This window comes from Tetrao urogallus (assembly GCF_951394365.1).
Source record: "Tetrao urogallus genome assembly, chromosome: 5".
NCBI lineage: Eukaryota > Metazoa > Chordata > Aves > Galliformes > Phasianidae > Tetrao > Tetrao urogallus.
This window is the reverse complement of record NC_136818.1, coordinates 54665676-54684637: the sequence shown is the minus strand read 5'-3', so window position 1 is coordinate 54684637 and position 18962 is coordinate 54665676. Positions and strand designations below refer to the sequence as shown.

Below are 18962 nucleotides of genomic sequence, written 5' to 3'. Positions count from 1 at the left end.
AATCCACAAATGCTATTCTTTAGCATGGCATAATGAATCCCATTCCTCCGTGTCCAGTAACCCAGCTCAGTCTGCGAGGCAGTCTTAGCAGTGCCTCTCCAGTTGTCTATCTCGTGAGCCTCCACCCCACCTTGGCCAGATGGTTGTCTTTTCACCAGTTCTTAGAGGAGCCAGGACATGGATTCCACTGGCTGCATCCATATTATTGAGGGTTTTGGTCTCCTGTTTTTCTTTGTTCTTCTTTATGTATCCAAATGTAAGCCTTTAATAATATAATCTAAGAATATTCTAGACCTGTTTTGTTTCAACATTTGGCTACTTGATACAAAGTTACTAAAGCTAAGAAGTACCATTCTAAGATTAAAGGTCATATGGCAACTGGAATTTTGGAATGGTGTCTGTGAACCTCTGGATGGCAATTCTTAGAAATGGTGACCCATTAGCTTCTCAGTTATACTGTATGGAGAAAGCTCAGTAAAAGGAATGAATGATTTTCTGTCCAAACAGTCCTCATTACTGAATGACTAGAAAACTAAACACACAAACAGAATACTGGATAAACAGGTTTTATAATTGAACATTATTTATTGTGTATTTATCTGAAAGCAAAAAACAGTTGGAAATGTTGCTTATTTTTTGTGGAACTGAATCAAACCTAGTCATAGCTAAACCCAAATTGGAGCAAAAGATTCCATTTTGATTTATTGTTTCTGAAACTTTTCTTTTTTCTTTTTTCTTTTTTCTTTTTTCTTTTTTTTCAACATTTCCACTTCCAAACCAAAACAGAAATTACCAAATACCCTCTGTACCTTCACTCTGCTCCTTCAGAGCGTAGGTTTTCCTCTGCAGCTTGTATAACATGGTTTTCAAATATATCAAACTGTTTAGCACTTCGGTTTTCTAAGAGGTAACTGAGACAGCAGTGGTTGAAATAGGTGAAGATCTCTGGCCTTTATCATATTTTGGTTTAGAGATGAGCTAGAGAAACACTGTTGGACTGCCTAGGGAGAACAGATAAAGCAGTAGCTCATGAACTGCCTGGAAGAATCGTAATGATCTAGTTCTACTTTTTTGTGCTGGGATGTATGCAGGGCAACTTTATGCATAACAAAAGCTAAGGCAAGATGAAGAATCTGTTATTCCATCATTAAAAAAAATCAGAAACTCCAGTAAACATACTGAGGAAAATCACAACTTGTATCAATAGCAGACAGTGTGAGCTAATACCTGTGTTAATTCTTCTTTTTTCTTTTTTAAATGTTTGTGTGTAACTCTCTTTTAATGTTCAAACAGTGATTATGGATATGAACGTCACAGCAACGGGCAGTGTTTACCAGCATTTTGGTATAATCCATCTTCCTTGTCAAAAGACTGCAGCCTTGGACAGAGTTATCTCAACAGCACTGGGTAAGTGGTGCACTAGACAGTATTTTAGCCAGAGCAGACACTTCACAGTGAACTTCAACCCAATGATGACAGTATTTACCACTGGTGACTCAAAGCTGGGTGAAGTCCTTGGGACTTCTTCATTATTGAATTTTCTGGGGTGCACAGTAATGCCCTCCAGATCACCATCACATATGGTCCAGAACTTTCTATGAAAAATGATGTCTTAAAGAAACTTGAGTGGAAAATGTAAGGCAAAGGCCAGACCACTAAATCTCTGAAAGCAATCCTGTTAAAATCATTCGGGATCACATGAGCCAGAAAGGGTGGGAAATAAATTAGAGCAAAGAGATAAAACTGATATATATGTACAAAGAAGTAATATATGGGCAGTTAGTCCAAATGCTGATTGTTCTTCGGCTCTCTCGAACATCAATAAAAGATGCATTTTGTATTAAAAGACTGACCTCAAACTGCATTTCTCATGCAAATGAATGAAACAAAAGAATCTAAGATGTTTTGGGATTCTGTACATTCAAATATAGGCATAATTTGTTGTCTTCTTCCACTTTATCATTACTGTAAGTTCTGGGGGCTTACATCTTTAGAATTGTCTCACTGCTGATGACAAAGGAATGGTTTTGAGACATGAGAAAATCTGTTTAACTTCCTAAAAGTGTGATAATATAATACAATTATACTATATATGTATATTACTTATTTATGACTTTATAATTATCTAACTTATAACTTACATTGTCATAGAATTCTATGTTTTATGCAATATATGTAGTATGTGGTATACAGCTGTGCTAAATATTACCTGTCACTAACAACATTATTAACTGCTTACACGTTAGGTATGTGAGGAATACTTGGCTGAGGAAAATCATAAAGCGTATTTGAGAATCTTTTTTCTTCCAATCTCCTTAGTCTAAAGAAACCTCAGAAATGTACCCCTGTTCCCAGTTAACCCTGTTGTGCTCCCTGTCAGAATCTTGTACAGTTTCTCTCTTTACCTTTGCAGGTACCGAAAAGTTGTTTCTAATAACTGCACGGATGGTGTGAGAGAGCAGTACACAGCAAAACCACAGCAATGTCCTGGCAAAGCTCCCCAGGGACTTCGCATAATAACCTCTGATGGCAAACTGACAGCTGAGCAAGGACACAATGTCACTTTTCTGGTGCAACTGGAAGAGGTAGGCTCTAGAGGTGTATTTCAGTCTGAGTCATGCTAACCGAAGTTTTAAAGTGGTGGAAAGGTGAATAGAGTATAGGACAAAAACAGCTCCCTTATGTATCTGTCGAAGATACTAGATATAAGGAAAAAACATTTTTACAATAATGCTGGTGAGGCACTGGCGCAGGTTGGCCAAAGAGTTGGTATCTCCACTCTTGGAGACATTCAAGGTCAGACTTGACCAGGCTCTGAGAACACCTAGCTGTAGGTGTCCCTGTTCATTGCAGAGAAGTTGAACTAGATAACTTTTAAGGATCCCTTCCATCAAAGGATTTTATGATTCTCTGCATACTGGTTAAGTGCCTGGGGGTAAAATCTCAAGATGTCATCAGCACTGAATCTGAAATTGATTGCAGATGTGAAGCTGACTCAGTCTCTAACTGGAATCTGTGTTCCTGTTATATCTCTAACGTAATTTATTACGCCACAGTACTCCTCTTTCCATTTATGAGTCTCTAGAAAAAAAGGTTTTTTTTCCACCTGTTTTCTCTGCTTACCACTTCCTTATCTGTGATAATTGTAGGCTCCTAAATGATAACTCCTACAAAGTAATTATTATATCTTTTTCCCTAATCCAGTTTGATTTCTTTAAACTTCTACCCTTTGTCATGTGCAATTGGACAATAAATCCTAAAACAACTGTGCTTTTGCACTGGGGGATAATGCATATCCTTTTAGAGCTTTAGAGTATTCATGGAAATTACTTCTGACCCTCACCATACCACATGTCATTAGTAGTGAGGATAGAGAAATGAGGATGACCTCTGGTGCTGAGTTTTGTAGGGACATGTTGGGGTTTTTGCATTCTACTACTGATATTTTCCCAGCAAACAAGTGTCCTGATCTGCAAAGACAATGATGTAATAAATCGTATCTAACCTTAAGCAGTTCTACAACTGGAATGTTCATTTTCTCCAAAAGGTGGTCTCCATTATAGTAGTTAAACTCATACAACATAGCTACTGCAGATGCCATCATAGCAGTTTGAACATATACTTTGACCAGGATACATTATTGATTTCTATGTTTAAAGATGAAGAAAAGAAGTACAAAATGAGATTCAAAGCTTTCAGACTTTATTTCAAAAAGCATATAAGCAACCAAGAAAGATGTTTTTATATTCTCCCTCCAGAAGTGTTTATTGCTGCCTTTCTATTCTCAGAAAAGTCTTACAACAGATTGGGAGAAAGAGATGGGTAACCTAAGACATCAATCACAGATCTGTCAAGGAATTATACCAATAGGGGGAGATGCAGTAACTCACGCATTGGGAAACTCAGAACAAATTTCCTGCTTTGAGTGTTTGAACTCGCATATCTTGTAAGAGTGTCCTTGACACTCTGTTACACACAAATCTGTTGTGAATTGTACTGTGTTTTCAGTTGGTCACGATCTTTTCTGATAACATTGTTTCAGTTTTCATCGGAGTTTGGATGCATGCTGTGCATCACAATGTAAAGCATATTTTGATAAGTGAGTCAGCTGCAGTGGAAATCTAAAGGGGACCCGTTTTGGGGGATATTTCATAAGGAGGAGTTTAGGAATTGCTCTCAGCATTGAAAAGTATTGATCAGCCTGCAGCCTTGGTAATTACTTCCCTTCCAGATGAATCCTGACCTTCTGCTCCTAGATTTGTCAACGTATAGAATTTGCAGAATTTTGGAGGTGAATTTGACCTAATCTGACAGTGACGTTTGGGCTGATGTTACAACAAAAGAAATATTCAACAAAGATGAAAGTTTGTCCAGTTATGTGCTTATATGATATGAGAGAATAAATTATAGTCATAGGAACGTATTTTTATATGCACTAAATTATTTCTCAAATAAACTATTTCAGTAAAAAAATCACACCACTAACCAGGAAAGTTAAACAACTCAGTAAAAGAACAACCATCCTGTCATAGAGCAGGTATCAAATTCACATAGTTGCAGAACTGCTGAAGCTGGAAGGGATCACTGGAGTTTGCTTAGCTTGGTTAGTGTGGACTTTGTTTCGTCCAACGCCTGTGAAACTTTCCTTCCTTTACAAACAAGATACAAGATACAAGCCATTTTCTGTTGAGTTGTGCCTTGTGCCAGTGTACACCACAGTATAATCTAGGATGTTTACCATCCAGCCAGTCTGTGTCACCCACTGTTGCTGAAAAGAAGGCATCAGGCATGCTGAAAAAGGCTAGATATTCCTGTATGTGCATGTGTATCGTTCTCAAGGTCATATGGAGAAATTCTGTCCTATTCAACCCCCTGCAGTAATGGCCAATATTTTTAGTGATTGATGCTGGTAGGGACTCTTTGTCTTTTGTTACAATCAACATTTTTTGGGATATCAAACAAACAAATGTAAACCTTTGCTTATGTTATGTTTTCATCTTGGCATCTCTTGCATCCTTCTGAGGTGGCTTGTTTGAAGCCTTCAGATCTGCAGAGCTGTTCCAAAAAACACAGCCTCCCAAATCACTTTGTTCAAGCTTATGTTCCACTTAACAGTTTTACACTAAAAGAGGAGAGATTTAGATTAGACATGAGGAAGCTATTCTTTACTGTGAGATTTGTGAGGCCCTGGCATAGAGAAGCTATGGATGCACCACCCCTGGGAGTGTTCAAGGCCATGCTGGATGGGACTTTGACCAATCTGGTCTAGTGGGAAGTTTCCCTGCCCATGGTGGGGTGTTGGAACTGGATGGTGTTTAAGGTCCCTTCCAACCCAAAGCATTCCATGATTCTGTGACAAGCAAGTAAAAGATAAGAAGCTGGTGAACCACAGCTTGAGATAGGAAGTATTATTTTCTTTTTGGATCCTACCTGGGTCTGAAAAGAGATTCAGACTTTAGATGCAGGCTCACTGAAGGCCCTGAAAAATCACTACATTTATGAAGAAGAAGGGGATATCTAAGAGAGGAGGAAAATTGTGGCAGTGAAAACTGATGTTTCCACTAAGTTGTGGGAGTCAGGCAGGATTCACAACACGGGTTTCTTGTAGAGTACCCTTATGTCTGCAGTGATGCTCAAGGCTGGGACTGCAGACTGTCATTCTAATCATGGCAGAGTGTCAGATTGGGAGGTTCCTCCAGGTTAGTTCACATATTAGACTACATACAATCATTGTGAAAATCGTACTGTATGGAAGCAGTCAGAATGCATCAGTGCTTCCTTTTATAATTAGCGTGTATCTCATTGTACAAAGTGTTGTGGAAGTATTTAATAAGCAGAGCACCATAGTTAAGCTGGTAATTTTGTTCTTAAATTCCCATTGAGCAAAGCAGAATAGTCACAGTCTGTCACTAACTGGCAGAATGGGAGAAAACCAGCTGTGCTTTAAAGGCGATTTCCCATTGCCTCAAAATGATGTCACTTTAAAGGTTAATCCTTTGTCCTGCTCTGGCCTCTTTATGCTCTGTACACAGATAAAGATCAGGCTGGTGCCTTTCACCCATAGCACTCATCTAGAGTTGCTTCTCATCCTACATAACCTTAATCCTTGCTTAATTTTTCTACAAGAAAAAGAAAGAATAATAATTTTAAAAAATCCACTCAAACAAAATGCTACAAAGACATTTTTTCCAGTCAAATTCTTAAACCCAACATCCCTGACATATTTTCCTGCTCTGCTGTAGAAAATAGAGGAATTTTGTTAAGCAAGTGTTATTTCTGCATGTCTTCCCCATCACATGGTCATGAAGACCTCTTTCCTGTCACAAACCTAGTTGTTATTTCTATATTTCACTTATTGGTATGAACATCAGACATTTGTGTTTCTTGCTGCACTGTTTCAGCAGAGACACTAGAAGCAGCAGCTTCCAGAACAACTCTGTTCAGCACAATGGCTTTCAAACTTGTTTTATCTGATTGCTCATATGTCTTTGCTGAAGAAAAGGTTGGTAAAGACATTCAGGGCAGAATGGTTCAGGGCTTTGGCTGTTTCATTACAGATAATTCATGGAGAAACTGCCTACTCTAATTTATTTTTTATCCTGATAAATTGACAGCCAAAAGTCTTTGACATTCCAGATCTGCTTCACCTTTCACTTGCCAAAGTCACTCCACTGGCTTGCATTTGACTACTTTCTTCTGCTATATGATGTTTTGATTAGGTTGATATGCGGGGAAAACTCTTTAGTTCTTACAGTTTTAGCCATGGACTGAAATTCAGGCAATCTGAACTCATTCCTGAAGTGCTCTCTGAGCTATTTCTGTGTGACCTTAAGTAAGAAACTTAACCTTTTTGCTTTTTCCTTCATTTGAAAATAGAACTTCGCTTACTACCTCATGTCTTCCAGGCTATTCATATTTATGCTGAATGCTTATAAGGCCAAAGAAATCTCCCGTGCTAAGTGAATATAAAAATAAAGCCCTGGATTTCGTGTAGACCACTGTGGCTTTCTGTAATGTCTTTCTGTAATGACTTTCAACAAGTGGTTACCCAACGAACATTGTGCCTGGGTGCATTTAATGAGCTCAGGGGACCCTGCTGACAAAGGAACAGTGCTATGAACATTTCCCTCCATGGCACTGTGGCCTGGTGTAATTCAGAATTCAACTCAGCTGAAATCTCTGGAGGTAAGCTTAGTGTTAGGATTGTTTTGTTGTTGCTGTACTTAAATTAAAGATGCAAAGTTAGTAGTACATGAAAGCACAGGTTTTTCAGTGTCCTACTGTGTTCCCTCTTTGATATCACAAGTTAGTAAAGATTATGAAAATCTGAAACCTTTATCCTAACTTTAAACACACATTGTGAATCATGGCTGTTTATCTTTCTAACACCAACACAATTCCTCTTAATAGCACACAGCCAAAGATCAGTACATCCCCTCTTCCATACCACTGTCATCTGAATTATAATTGCATTTTCTCTGTTACTGACGATGACAAGATTGTTAGGTGAAATCAAAGCCTTTCATGCATTTTTTTAATCCTCTGCTAAAATTCCATGAAAATGTATGAAAGTTGACCTTTCCTTCATGATGACACAGTGCTACAGTCTTCTAATGCACCTCCAGTTGCATAAGTTGAATTATTTGGCGTAATTCTAATTCCTGTGGAGCACAGATCTAGTCCTGTAGAAAAAGTTCATAGATGAATTGTGTTGGCAGAACTGGCAGTCATAACGAAACATTCAATTAGTACAATTTACTGTGTTGGTGTAGAAAAAGAGGTACATGTACCCAGCCTTATAAAAGACACATTTTTAATCAGTTTCTGCTATTAAAGTAAAAGAACATCTCTTCATAAGTGGGAATTTGAAAAGAAAATGTGATTTTCTGTATTTGACCAAGTTGAACATAAGTATCTTTTTAAAATAAGTATATGCCTTAAACAGACAAAGTCAAAAATTATCCCACGTACAGATAATCGGTTGCAATGGAAATGTTTGATGGATGTTTTCTAATGGTGACAGGAAAATGTCACAGTGTATAAAAGGTTGCTCTCAAGGAAGCACAAAACAGATTTCTAAAACATTAATTCATGAAGACAGTTCAACAGTGGTGTCTGTCTCTTGCAGAGGATAATTAAATTCATTTTCAGCATCTGTAAGGAAGGAGTCACAATTTGATGCATAATTGAAGACTTAAAAATTAAATTTGAAACATGGGAAACAAAATTAAAAGCCTTGAACTGTGTTTCATTGTTTTAATACTTCAATTTATATACAAAGACTGTAAGTTAATAAGGAAAATTCATGATTAGAACCTCCTGGGCAAAATTCAGATAGAGTGTTTGTGATGAGTTTGAATGAGCCCCAACCTCAGATACACTGAAATACCAAGACTCTGTGAAAGTAATCAAAATGTAACAATATTGTTCTGAAGTACATAGTCAGTTTCTTGGCATATCCCCAGGCAGGAAACTTCATGGAGTTTGTTGGAAACATCTGTGTCTTATGAATCCTCTATTGTTTTGGCAAGATACGGGAAAAGTGTGTATTTTGGTTTGGGGAATGGAGAGTGTTCTGTTTATGCTTAGAAATTCTGTAGGCATTTAATGAGAAAATCCCTTAGAAAACAGTAAATTTCCAATTTATATTTTAGCATCTCATGGTGTGTAGGAAGAAGGTTTAAGGTGGGCCTTGGGAAAAATTGTTTTTAATTCCCAGGTGTTCTTCTCTGGCTAAAAGGAATACTCATATGCTTGAATTTCAATATACACGTATGTCTTTGGCTGAACTGAAAGCTTTATCAAATGTGCAGTCTTTAGATATACCCAACTTTGTGCATATTACAATGCCTTATAAACAAAATATTTTATATTTTACCCAATACTTGGTAAAAAAAAATCCATCCACTAAAAGTACTTTTATTTTTCCAACTATTATAATCGTGGTTGCCTAGCATAGTGTGATTAAAATGAGGCACTGAATGCACAGATATCACCGCAAGCAGCCATCTTGTCAAATTTTTCCTCAGTGCCTAAGAGCACTGGCATTAAAGACCTCTTCCAGTAAAGGCTAGAGAGGTTGCCCAAAGAGAGCTCGGCAATGACTGCATTCAAGTGCTTTGCTGTGACGGCAGAAATAACGCAGTAGCTTTTGTGTCTACCTTAATCGGGCTAAAAGCTTCAGAAACTCCTCTCATGTAGTGCTGGACTTGTCAAAATGCTGAGGAGAAGCCAGGAAAAAAAAAAGTAAAAAGAGAGATTTTTAGCAAGATGTATGTATATGCATCAAATTGTTGCAAAACAGATCCTCTCTTGGAAAATCAGCCACATGCAAATGGCTCTCTGGAGCTGGGGTTGATGTAGATCAGGTGCAGGTTGTAAGGAAATGTTTTGATTTTGGCTTTCCTACTTTGTCTTCTGGCTCATTCTGCCCATACTCTTTCCTGGCACAGATAAAACATATGAAAAATAGACAAAATCACAATCTCTTTGTTTTTCTGACTTTTTTTTCCTCTCCTTTCCTAAGATAGAATTTTAAATGTCAGCCTTTCAAAATGTGGCATTTTCAGAGAAGTGTTATAGCCTGGGTCTTACTGAAAAGAAAGTGCTTTTCCAGTTCAAAGGGCTTTAAAACAAAACAGAAAAAGCTAAGACAAATGAAAGAGGCTGTGGGAACAGCAGCTCAAGTTCTTCTCCCATTAAATTTTCAGATGTCTCTGTCAGCATCTTTTCTCCCAGGGGAATTTGGAAGAAAACTTGAAATCTAAATCCTGCATATGTTGGAAATGGCTCCCTTCCCTGGCAGCACCTGTAGACACTACAGGTTTCATGGCTATAGAGAAAAATGAAGATGAGAAGAAAAGTCTGTTAGAACATGAATTTTGTCTCTTGCTGAAACAGAACTGTTCTAATGTGGTATCGCACTTTTCATCTTCTCTGGTACTTCAAATATGCAGAGGAAGATACCTTGTCCTGACATATATCTAAACTGCCTGACCTCAAATATATTCAGATATGATAAAGCCAGCGGGGTCACTATGGCAGTGTGGTTTTAATCATGCAGACTGCTTTTGTCCCAGCAGTATGGCTTTGCTGAATAATTTTTGAATGTGTCATCTCTTTTCAGTGAAAAAAAAAAAAAGGAAAAAAAAAAAAAAAAAGGAAAAAAAAAAGATTAAAACCCTAGCAATGATGGGCATAGAGGACCTGGAAGAGCTTTCAAGGGTCCTTCAGAAAACTGATGTATGCTCACCTTTGTCTGTGGAGGCAAATCCCATTTGGTACATGTTGGCTCATGTCAAACATGTTGGCTCTGCATGCTGGCTTGAAGTCAAAATACCACAGAACCGTGGTAGATGTGGCACTGAGGGACATGTTTTGGTGGGCATAGTGATGATGAGTTGATGGTTTGATTTGGTGATCTTAGAGACCTTTTCCCACCTTTATGTTTCTATGATTCTATCTTGTTTGTAACTTTGCACATCCTCTTTCATATAACTTGTGTCACTTAGGGACTTTACTGTCCGTACCTTCAGGACTTGGAGAGAAATGGCGTGGGGTATCTCTAGGAAGCTCCAGGCACATGCTTTTGTCAGGGGATGCCTTTCTCTCTGCACATTCAGTCTGCGATACTCCAGAGCAGAACAATACAGTTATTTTTGTCTCATCCCTTTGGAAGCAACTGAGCTTCCAGCAGGGTGCCAGGGCAGTGTAATGAGTACACTTTAACTTCTGAAAACAGAGTGTCTGGAACAATTTATCTCTCTTGCTATCCTGAAGTAGAGCTCGGCTGCCCCCACTTCCCATTCAGCCATGCTTCCACCATTTCTGTCTTCACAACAAGTGATAAAAAGACAGAAGGAACATGAGGAATGGGAATGATTCTGTTCCAGTTCTCTCACACTCACACATTTCCCTTTCTGATGTGAATACCTACCTGATGCCAACCATTTACATGGGTACCTTTTCTTCTAGCTGGGCATCCAGATGACTGTTTCTATCTCAGAGTGGTATGGAAAGAAGGAAACCAAAGTAAATTAAGAGCATTTTCAGCCAGTTTTATGGACTGTCCTCAGCTATTATTTTAGTTACATTCTTGCAGACAGTGGCAGCTGCCTCGGGATCAGCCTGGTTGTAAGCTTCTGCATAGCAACAGGGAGCTGGGACATACCCCATGTAGGCATCATGCGGAGCCTCTGAGAGGCACTCCCAAAAGGAGAAAGAGTGCTTTAAATTGAGACAAGATTCTACATCTCACCTGAAGGACAGGGGGTATGAGGCAGCCATAGTTGCTATACAGGGCAATGTAGGCTGTATTTGGTCATGAAAAGCTGCCCTTATCAGACGCATATCACTGCCTTGTGATATCAGAAAATCTTGTGTTTCTAACATATAAGACATGGGTTATCTTTCGTTTTCTGGGGAGCTTTTCTAGTGTTTTGTTTGTTTGTTTGTTTTGTATACAGTTGAGGCTTACTTCTCTGTCTGATAAACTAGCTTGCAAACAAAAAATCAGAAACTTGCTTTTTGTCTGGAAAGCAGAATGAAGTAATGACATCACCCTTTTATATGTCTTTGAGGACCGTGTGGCTTTGGCATTTGACAAAACCACATGCAGCAGACTGGAATTCAGCTTCAGGAGCAGAAGATTAAAACCTGTTTTAGGATTGGCTTGCATTAAAGAGGCATGAATAACACAGATCTCTGATATCCTTGGCTTTGGTTTAAATTTTTACCCCCAGCTGTGGATTTTATTTATTTACTTATTGTAATTTATTTTAACAGCTCTGAAACCTGCTAGATTAGCAGCCCAGGAGAATAATGTCAAAGAGTGGCAGTCTGAGTTGCGCTACAAACCCACTCTGATAGGATTATCTCTAGGCAGGAGAAGAGTTTAATCAGCCTTGTCAATTCATTAGCTCTCCTCTTCTGAGGCAGTCACAAAGGGTGCCACTTAGTGTCAGTGGTGTTGGTAGCTATTCTGAAATAAATACAAATCAGGCTCACTTCAAATCAGGCTGCTGAACAAGTTGTAAGCTCCTGTAACTGGTTGTTATCATGTAAGACTGAAAAGGTTCTTTTAACACCCTGCTGCTTAGATAGGGTTGACCCTTCCCTGAGGACTTCTCAAAGTTCCTTCTTGCACTGTTTTGTTTATTTACTTTTTATGATTTAAAATGCAAAACGCATAATGTGATTTGTTCCAAAGACTCCTGAGACAGTTACCCACATCCTTAGTGCTTGCTGAGTGTCACTCCCACTACAACACTGCTCTTCACAATAAGGAAACCTGGAGAAAGGAGCTGGAATGTTTACAAATAATGCCCATCTTTCCTGACAAGCAGGAATGCAAGGCTACAGCATACACCTTCTGTAATACTTCACCTTTAATAATGCAGCTGAGTTAACCTGAAGAAGGATCACTTTCTCTCCAGTGTCTGCTGTGTAAGTTGATGAAGTGGCCTCTGCTAACATCAGGAATGTGAATATGCTCTGGATGATCTGTCTACATCACTCCACTGATTCAGTCTCTCGCAGTCATTTTCTGTAGCTCCCACCAGTACTCCTACTGACATCAAAGGCTGTGGACTGATGTTCCAGGAAGTCTCTTTCAGAAAAAAGAAAAGAAAAAAAAGTATATTCTGACCCTTTCTTTTTTCTGTCACCATAGGGAGATCTCCAAAGATCCCTCATTCAGGTGGATTTTGGCGACGGCACCGCTGTTTCATATGCCAATCTCAGCTCAACAGAAGATGGGATCAAACACACCTACCAGAATGTGGGCATATTCCGAGTGACCGTGCTGGTGGAAAATAGCCTGGGATCTGACAATGCTGTCCTCTACCTGCATGTAACATGTATGTATGTTCATACTCATTGTTAGCTTCTGTCATTCCTAGAAAAAATTATCACTCGCTCTGAGAGATGATGCTTGGACTTTGTATGTGGGAGGATGAAGTGAAGGGAGATGGTGAGAGTTTGACCTCCAATGGAGGACTTCAGAATGACAGGAGACACAAGGAATAGCAGTTTGTTTTTTTGAACCATGTTTAACCTCTAACTTTGGGTGGTCCAATCTGAGACACCTCAGAGTATTATCTTTCCCTTTCTGAAATGCACTGTGGTTGGCATGTTTACAGTGCCAGAAAAATAAAGATATCTTTTATTCACTTTTAAAAACCTTGACTTTCACTTCGTACAGTGTTTTGCCCTTTAATGAAATGCAGCCACATTTGGGATGGAAACTTGTGCATTTCAGTCTTTCTGTTGTCATAGGAACCAAAATCCTGGTGTTAAGAGTATAACAAGAAAAAATGTTATCTTCACATTGCTCTTTTGCTATTCTTTTCAAACTTTTTATATGTTGGCTCTCTCTGATTTACATCTGAAATGTATCTCAGTCCTTGTATAAAACCAGCAATGTGTTCTTTCATCTTTATTCTTGCACATGCCTGAGAATCCAAAATGTTTGACCGTTAGTGAAACTTTGTAGTATCTCTGGATTTTGTTTGGGGCCATAATTTGTTTTACATTGTGTAATTATTTTCTTTTTTTTGTTTATTTTGCTATTTTTGTTGGGTTTTGCTAATTACTTTTCTAGGCTATATATCTATGTGACAGATTTACTGAAGAAAAAAAATATTTTAAACTTAGTTATTTTTATTTTATGTTATGCGTATAGAAATACTACTTAGCCTCTACTAAAGTAATTCCACATATTGCTTAGATAATTCAGCACATTCCACATTCTGTGACTCTGGTTTTGGAGTTACTTCACTTAGCATGAAATCAGGTGCGTCTTTACGGGAAGAGGGCAGTTCTCTAATGGTGCACAGTCGTATCAGCAGATGGGACCAGTGGGATTTGTAGGTGTAGGAGACAGCAGGTGTATGTGGGAGCATGATGGGAACAGTAACAAATCCTTCCCTGAACTTCTTCCTTGAAAAAGACATGAGCATCATGTACCATTTATGATTCCCTTACCTGATACTGGTCTGCCATAAACTTTTGTGTCACAGAGTCCTTCAGCAGTGTCGTGTGTTTGAAAAACTCCTATCTATCTTGCAAAAAAGAACTCTGCTGATAAATCAGATTGTTATCAAGCTTTGGTTCTTTATTTATATATTTATCCTGAATTACTTCTGCTTTGAAGCACTGGCGAGGCAAGGTAAGGTCTCAGCTTTTAGATAGCTACTGTTTTTTTGGTTGGTTGGTTTTGTTACACATTTTTGAGAATCATTGTATGATAGAAAAGGAACTCTGCTTAGAGCAGATTTTTATATGTTTTCACATAATTTCTTCAGCAACTGAGGAAGCACGGGTTTGGTACAGTTAAGAGTGCCTTTGTCTGCAGAGGAGAGGTTCTGGAGTCACACTGTAGTTTGCCTTCTTGCTTGTGCTTGGGTGCTTAGCAGGGGAGATGCAGGATGCAGCAATCCTCCTCCTTCTGCTGCTGGTTATGAAAGTCACCTCAACACAAGCTGTGGTCATCTTTTTTTTTTTTTTCCCAGTCTGTGTAAAAGGTCACTGGAAACAAATGGAGCAGTGTTTTGGCAGTTGATATTTCAGAAGAGGTTCTGACAGCCTTCTATGAACAGGGTTGGTAATTGTTTGCTGTTTGACAACAAAGGTCCATGGGGACCTTTGCATACGCTCAGCCTATCTGCACAGTAACGAGCCCACATAACAATAACCACTCTGTTGTGCAACCACAAAATAGAAGAAGAAGGCAGGGAGGCCCTCACCCTTACTCGCATTGGCTTTCTGGGTTGTAGCTAATTTAATTCATTTTCTTGAGCCATAGAAGGCTTAAGAATTGTTTTGATTTGTTTTAACAGTACAATTAAGAAACAACATCCAGATGTCTTCATGCTACTAAGCAGCTGATAAATATATATTTCTGAGTTGTGTTTAGATAAAGTCAATATGTGACTTCAATATGTCACTGCATTATCATTGCAGTCAGGCCTAGATTATAGGTGTCTGACCTCCAGAGAAGCCACAGCCTGAAAGATGTGTTTCACCTTCCTCTATCTGCCAAGAATTAGGGACCTCAGAGCAGATTACAAACAGAGTATGGTGCCATTCAGACTAGCAATAGATTTGCTGAAGGCAGAGTTGTACAATAAATTCATAAAGCCCTCATAAAGCCTAATGCCCAGATCTACAAAAGCTTCTGAATCTATGGAAATGCTAGGTTTGCCTCTCAGCTCTCTAGTGAGCAAGGCTACTTTATTTAGCTTGGGGTGCATAAGCATGAATCTGGCCTCTTGGAAGTCTTGTAAGGCATTATTGTATTGTATTGTTATTATTATTGTATTGTGAGGCAGGAGTATTTTGTTGTGCATGGGCTGTACTTTGTATAAGGTATACACATTGAAATAAGTCTCTACAAACTTACCTGGAAGGGTGCAGACTCCTAGCAGTTAAGAGCCCATCCAGAATGAGCTATCCCCATCTGCTGGCCAGATAATAGTTCAGCATTTCAGCCACTTCGACCCATCATCTATTTGAAGAGAAATGCTGAGGCAGAATTGGCTTGTCAGAGCCATTCTTTCACATTCCTCCTAAGCCAGCGCATGGCACAGGTCTGAGGAGGGGTTGGGTGTTCTCTGCAGTGTGGTCTTTTTAGCGGTATTCAGAACAACTGTGTAGTTATTTTGGAGTGAACTAGATTTTACACAGGTGTCATTGTCACTGTCACAACTGTCACCATATCAGGTGTGAGGGAATGTATTCCTTTAGAGGTCTGTGCTGGTGGTACCTGGCATTTGGCAAACATCCCAAAGGATATCAGAGCTGCAAAATATTCAGCTTGGGAAGCTGCCATTTCTCAGTTCTTAGTGTCTTGTAGGTCACAGAAATATACCTGAGCAGGGAAATTCCTTTAAATCAGAAGGATGAAATTCCAGCTTCTAAAGAATTTATAAAAGGGACTGCTGATTATTGAAGGAAAAATGAGCCACCCATCTGTGTCTATAGCAGTCTTTGGTTAGTTCCATCATGAGTGACTCTTAAGGGGGCTGCGTTAGGTTAATCAGTGGCTGAGTCTATACCACAAAGAAATCTGCATTTTAGTAATGAATCAGAAGGAGTCGTTCTTGTTCATAATGGCATTGCTTATACAGTCTGGTTTAGGTGAATTTTTTCATGCCTCTCTGCATGTGTGTGATACAAGGTCAGGGGATGCTTGCTCTAAAATGTTCAGTGTTTCTCTTGGAAAGCCAGGTTCTAAGTGATGCTACGCATGTGATGTTTTCAGAAAAATCCTCTCCTAAAATATAAAAGATCCTTTAGCAAAATATCTCAATTTCACATGGACAATGCAGTCGACCCTCTCAGGCTGTGGTCTCCACTTCTCATCACTTAGAAGCTCACAGATGTAGGAAATGAATTTTACTTGTTTTAGAAACCCATGTCCCCATATCACCTGGGAAGTCTTTTTTTTTTTTTTTTTCCTATGTCAGTTTTATAACAATTGCTTTGTTCTCTAAGTGAACAGTCAGAACACGTTTTAAAAAATAATCTAGAGGACAAGATGCAATAACAAAGGCCCATCTGTCTCCAAAAGATGAGAAATGTGTAACCCTGGGCATAATGTCACTTGTCAAATGAATTATGTTCTGTTTATATTAAAAAATAAAATAGTTTATTGTGGAAAAGAGGGAGTATAGGGTAACATAAAATGAAAGCAGTCAGTGAAAAACTGTGTTCAGACAGAATTTCATCCAGTATGAATAGATACAGTATTACTGAAGTTCACCAAATCATAATAATTTGCATCAACAGAGATGTTCCATGTCAACTGAAGCCATTTGTCTTGCACATTCTTATGTCTTCTTAATGAAGACCCTGTTCACATATCTGGGCTCTGCTTCTATTATTTAAGTGGTATATACTGTTCCTGGATATTTGACATCCACGCAATAAAGAACACAAGATTTCAGCACTGGTACAGGTGTGATAAATGTCATGCCCTGTGGCGATTTAGGACACTATTTCCTCAAACCAGGGGGTCTCCCCTCACGTCCCCTCTATCCCAAGTTGGTATTTCACAGGGAGGGATGACTCACACCTTGTATCTGTCTCTGCAGGTCCCTTGGAACATGTTCATTTATCTCTTCCATTTGTCACCACGAAGAACAAGGAGGTCAATGCCACGGCAGTACTGTGGCCAAGTCAAGTGGGAACACTTACTTATGTCTGGTGGTTTGGGAACAACACAGAGGTTTGTATTCCCTATGGATTTATATCAAAACAATCAAGGAGGAATTCTGACTGGGAAAGGAGGAAGAGAAGGGTCTGAAAATGCCTCTAAATAGTCCTCCACACAAGAAAACTGCAAGTCAGAGGAAGAGACGCTAATTCTTAGATCTTTGATGTACCAACACTGAAATACAGGAACCATTTTGTGATTACTGCTGTGACTTAGCTGCAGGTTTATTGCCATTTCATGCAAATTGTCAGCAGCTTTGTACTGGCATCTTCATCCAAGGTAGATATATAGAACCAAGGTCCCAAAGTGCTTCTAGTATGCTTTTTCCCTCACTCACTATAAAAGCAATAACAGAAGCTGAAAATAGCATACAACACATTCTGCTGCCTCTGTGCTTGCAGAGTTAGTAAATCTGCACTGGCATTGCAACTGTTATTGTATGTGCCTTTATGGCAGCACTACCCAGGCACCCTTATTAATCTCTAAGGGGAGAGATTCTCATGGCTTTTGTAGGGCTGACATGGGCCTTCAACCACATGTTCTTCTGTACAATGCAGGTCAGAGGATTGCATCAGCATTTCCTGCTTTATTTACCTCTTTGTGATTAAAGTAGAATTTGAATTTCCTGTTGCTTTGTCCCTCAGATGATGGAAAATTCACTGCTTCTTTCTTACCCTCTGTCCCAGCTTTCTCCCCACAGCTAATTATCTTGAGTGTTAAACATATGCCCTGTGTTTGTAGTCTGAATTTATCTAGCTCTGGTTTCAAGCTGCTGGATCTTGTTATGTCTTTGTGTGTAGATTAAAGGACTCTGTTGTATCAGAAATCGTCTCTCCCTTGAGGTACTTACAGGCTCTGATTCTCACCTTTTAACCTTCCCTCTGATCTTCTAAGCTCATAAGTGATCAGAGTTGGTCTAACTCTGTTCTCATTGAAGTGAGAATTTTACTACAGACTACAATGGGAACAGAGTTTGACTTAATACTATGTGCTTTGAAGACCTCATCCAGAGTTCATTAATAAGCGAAAACAGAAGTTATGGCAGAGACTGTTGAAAGGGAGCACAGCTCACTGATTAACTGGCTTGCACAGCAGATGAAGCCAAGGGGATCTGTGTTCTCTCTAAAACCCATCCTTTTCCAAAAGCAGCATCTCCGTGCCTATGCAGGAGAGCAACTGAGAAATGTTGATTTGCCTCCTCGTTCTGCCACAACCTCCTTAAATACCTTCAACAAACCACAACTAGATCTGGGAAAGTAGTGTGACAGCAGTGAACCTGGTGGGCCCTCCTATTAGTTAGAATCTGCACCTCTCTGGAGAGCACAGCAAAGACAGTTTAACATGAGATTCCAAACATACAGCATGCTCAGCAGAAAGCCACCTGGATACTGAGGAATATCAGACCTTATTAACTATTCTTTAAAAAACTTTTAGGCATCCTGAGCAGTCTCCAGAAAATTGGCTTCCAGGTCACACGGTCCTTCCTACGTTTGCAAGCTGGAACCAACTCCCCAAACCATCCCAATAGGCCAAAGAGCCAAACTCATCTTTGCTTTTCCTCTACAGCCAAATTAACTTCTTTTCTCTTCTTCTGATGTATTTGCAGCCACTGATCACTTTGGAAGGGAGCATCACATTTACATTTTCTGTAGAAGGGATGAATACCATCACTGTTCAGGTCTCAGCAGGAAACACCATTCTTCAGGACACAAAGACCATCGCTGTGTATGGTGAGCCTTTTTCCCTT

The 18962-nt window shown here is 39.2% G+C and overlaps 1 protein-coding gene across 1 annotated transcript in view; it reads left to right on the top strand.

Moving 5' to 3' along the window:
* Nucleotides 1–18962, top strand: part of LOC306946941 (VPS10 domain-containing receptor SorCS1-like) — a gene marked incomplete at both ends in the record, with an annotated part of 267367 nt that overhangs the window by 227296 nt on the left and 21109 nt on the right. The window contains 5 exons of the mRNA XM_079536080.1: nt 1294–1407; nt 2414–2585; nt 12671–12857; nt 17094–17227; nt 18822–18945. Of these exons, the coding sequence (XP_079392206.1) occupies nt 1294–1407; nt 2414–2585; nt 12671–12857; nt 17094–17227; nt 18822–18945 (731 nt within the window). The remainder of the gene's footprint in view (nt 1–1293; nt 1408–2413; nt 2586–12670; nt 12858–17093; nt 17228–18821; nt 18946–18962) is intronic.